This window comes from Sus scrofa, chromosome 2 (assembly GCF_054392235.1).
Source record: "Sus scrofa isolate SSC_HxYL_T2T_F1_AM1 chromosome 2, Sscrofa_HxYL_maternal_Yorkshire_Landrace_v2.0, whole genome shotgun sequence".
NCBI lineage: Eukaryota > Metazoa > Chordata > Mammalia > Artiodactyla > Suidae > Sus > Sus scrofa.
Window position 1 is genome coordinate 73547472 of NC_139384.1, and position 1613 is coordinate 73549084.

Consider the following 1613-nt stretch of genomic DNA (forward strand, 5'->3'; position numbering starts at 1 on the left):
TTTCAGGAAAACTAGGAAATAATGCATGGCGTGATATATGTCATTTGAGAAGCAAATATTTTTAAGACATTGAGGTTGTCGCATGAAAGACATGGAAATTTCCAAATAGTTCTTATCCAAGGTTGAGAAAGACTTTGTGGATGTATGAAAATGGACAAAAAGAAAACTTGCCTATATATCAGACAGAGCAGAAATCATAAAGTGATGTGTAGAAATTGTATGGAAAGGTTTAATTCAAAGAAATATAAGTCCCAGGACATAAATGGGAAAAAACATATTCCACAATGATCAAACAATCACAATTTCTTGATCCGAGGTCTCAACTCATACAATCAAGGGTACTTCTTCACCTCGAGGATAACTGACCCTTTCATACCCACCATCCCATTGAGTCTTTTCAGAGTCCCTTTTATGTCTTTATTTCTCAGACTATAGATAAAGGGGTTCAAAATTGGTGTGACCACAGTGTACATCACCGAGGCTACAGCAGTTGAGCTTGAGCTGTGGGTAGCAGCAGAGATAAGGTAAACACCTAGGACTGAACAATAAAACAGGGAGACAACTGAGAGGTGTGATGCACAGGTGGAAAATGCTTTATGCTTTCCCTGAGCTGATGAGATTCTACATATAGAGGAAACTATTTTAAAGTAAGAGTAAAGGATACCAGCAAGGGGACCACCAGCCAGCAGCCCAGTTGAAACATGTAACACAGTGTCATTGACAAAAGTGTCAGAACAGGCAAGCTTGAACATCTGATTGAGATCACAGAAGAAGTGGGGGATTTCCAAGTCTGTACAAAAAGATAGTTGTAACACCATTAGGCTTTGTAACAAGGAGTTCAGGACACTCAAGATCCAGGACACCAGCACCAGCAGTCCACAGAGCCAGGGGCTCATTTTGACTGTGTAGTGCAGGGGGTGGCAAATGGCCAAGAAACGGTCATAGGCCATCACAGCAAGAAGAAAGTTATCACAACCTCCAAAGAGTATGGAAAAATACATCTGCGTGATGCAGCCAGCATAGGTTATGAGATTGTTTTCTGTCTGTATATTCACCAGCATCTTTGGGATGGTGGTGGAAGTGAAACAGATGTCCACAAAGGACAGGTTGGAGAGGAAGAAATACATGGGTGTGTGGAGGTGGGGGTCTGAGCTGATGGCCAGGAGGATGAGCAGGTTTCCAAACACTGTGATCAGGTACATGGAGAGGAAAAGTCCAAATACAAGAGGCTGCAATTCTTGCTCCTTTGACAATCCCAGAAGAAAAAATGTTGAAATTCGGGTATCATTGCCTGGTCCCATGTGGTGGTAGTGGTAATGACTAGGAGTAAAAGTTTATAATAGCATGATTAATTTTTACATAAGTGGGCACTAGTAATATGCTACAATTAAAACGCTCTGTGGGGGGAAAAAAGCAAGTATAAGGGAAAGAGGATAGCTGTGTTCGTTTTCTGGGAGTTCAGAATGATCTAAAAACAAGGGGATATTTGAATATTGACTTCAGAGAAAAGTGAGTGGGAGACAGGAGGTTATCTGGGGAAATGTGTGCTCTGAAGGGGAAAGAGCCAGTGCAATGGCCCTGAGGAGGGTTCTTATTCCAGATGTTCAAGGCTC

The 1613-nt window shown here is 41.8% G+C and overlaps 1 protein-coding gene across 1 annotated transcript; it reads right to left on the minus strand.

Moving 5' to 3' along the window:
* Positions 1–332: 332 nt before the first annotated feature.
* On the minus strand, positions 333–1365 carry LOC100620209 (olfactory receptor 7A17-like). Its single transcript, XM_021085499.2, has one exon. It carries the CDS (start codon positions 1299–1301, stop codon positions 333–335), a length of 969 nt encoding a protein of 322 aa, XP_020941158.2. The 5' UTR covers positions 1302–1365.
* Positions 1366–1613: the final 248 nt, after the last annotated feature.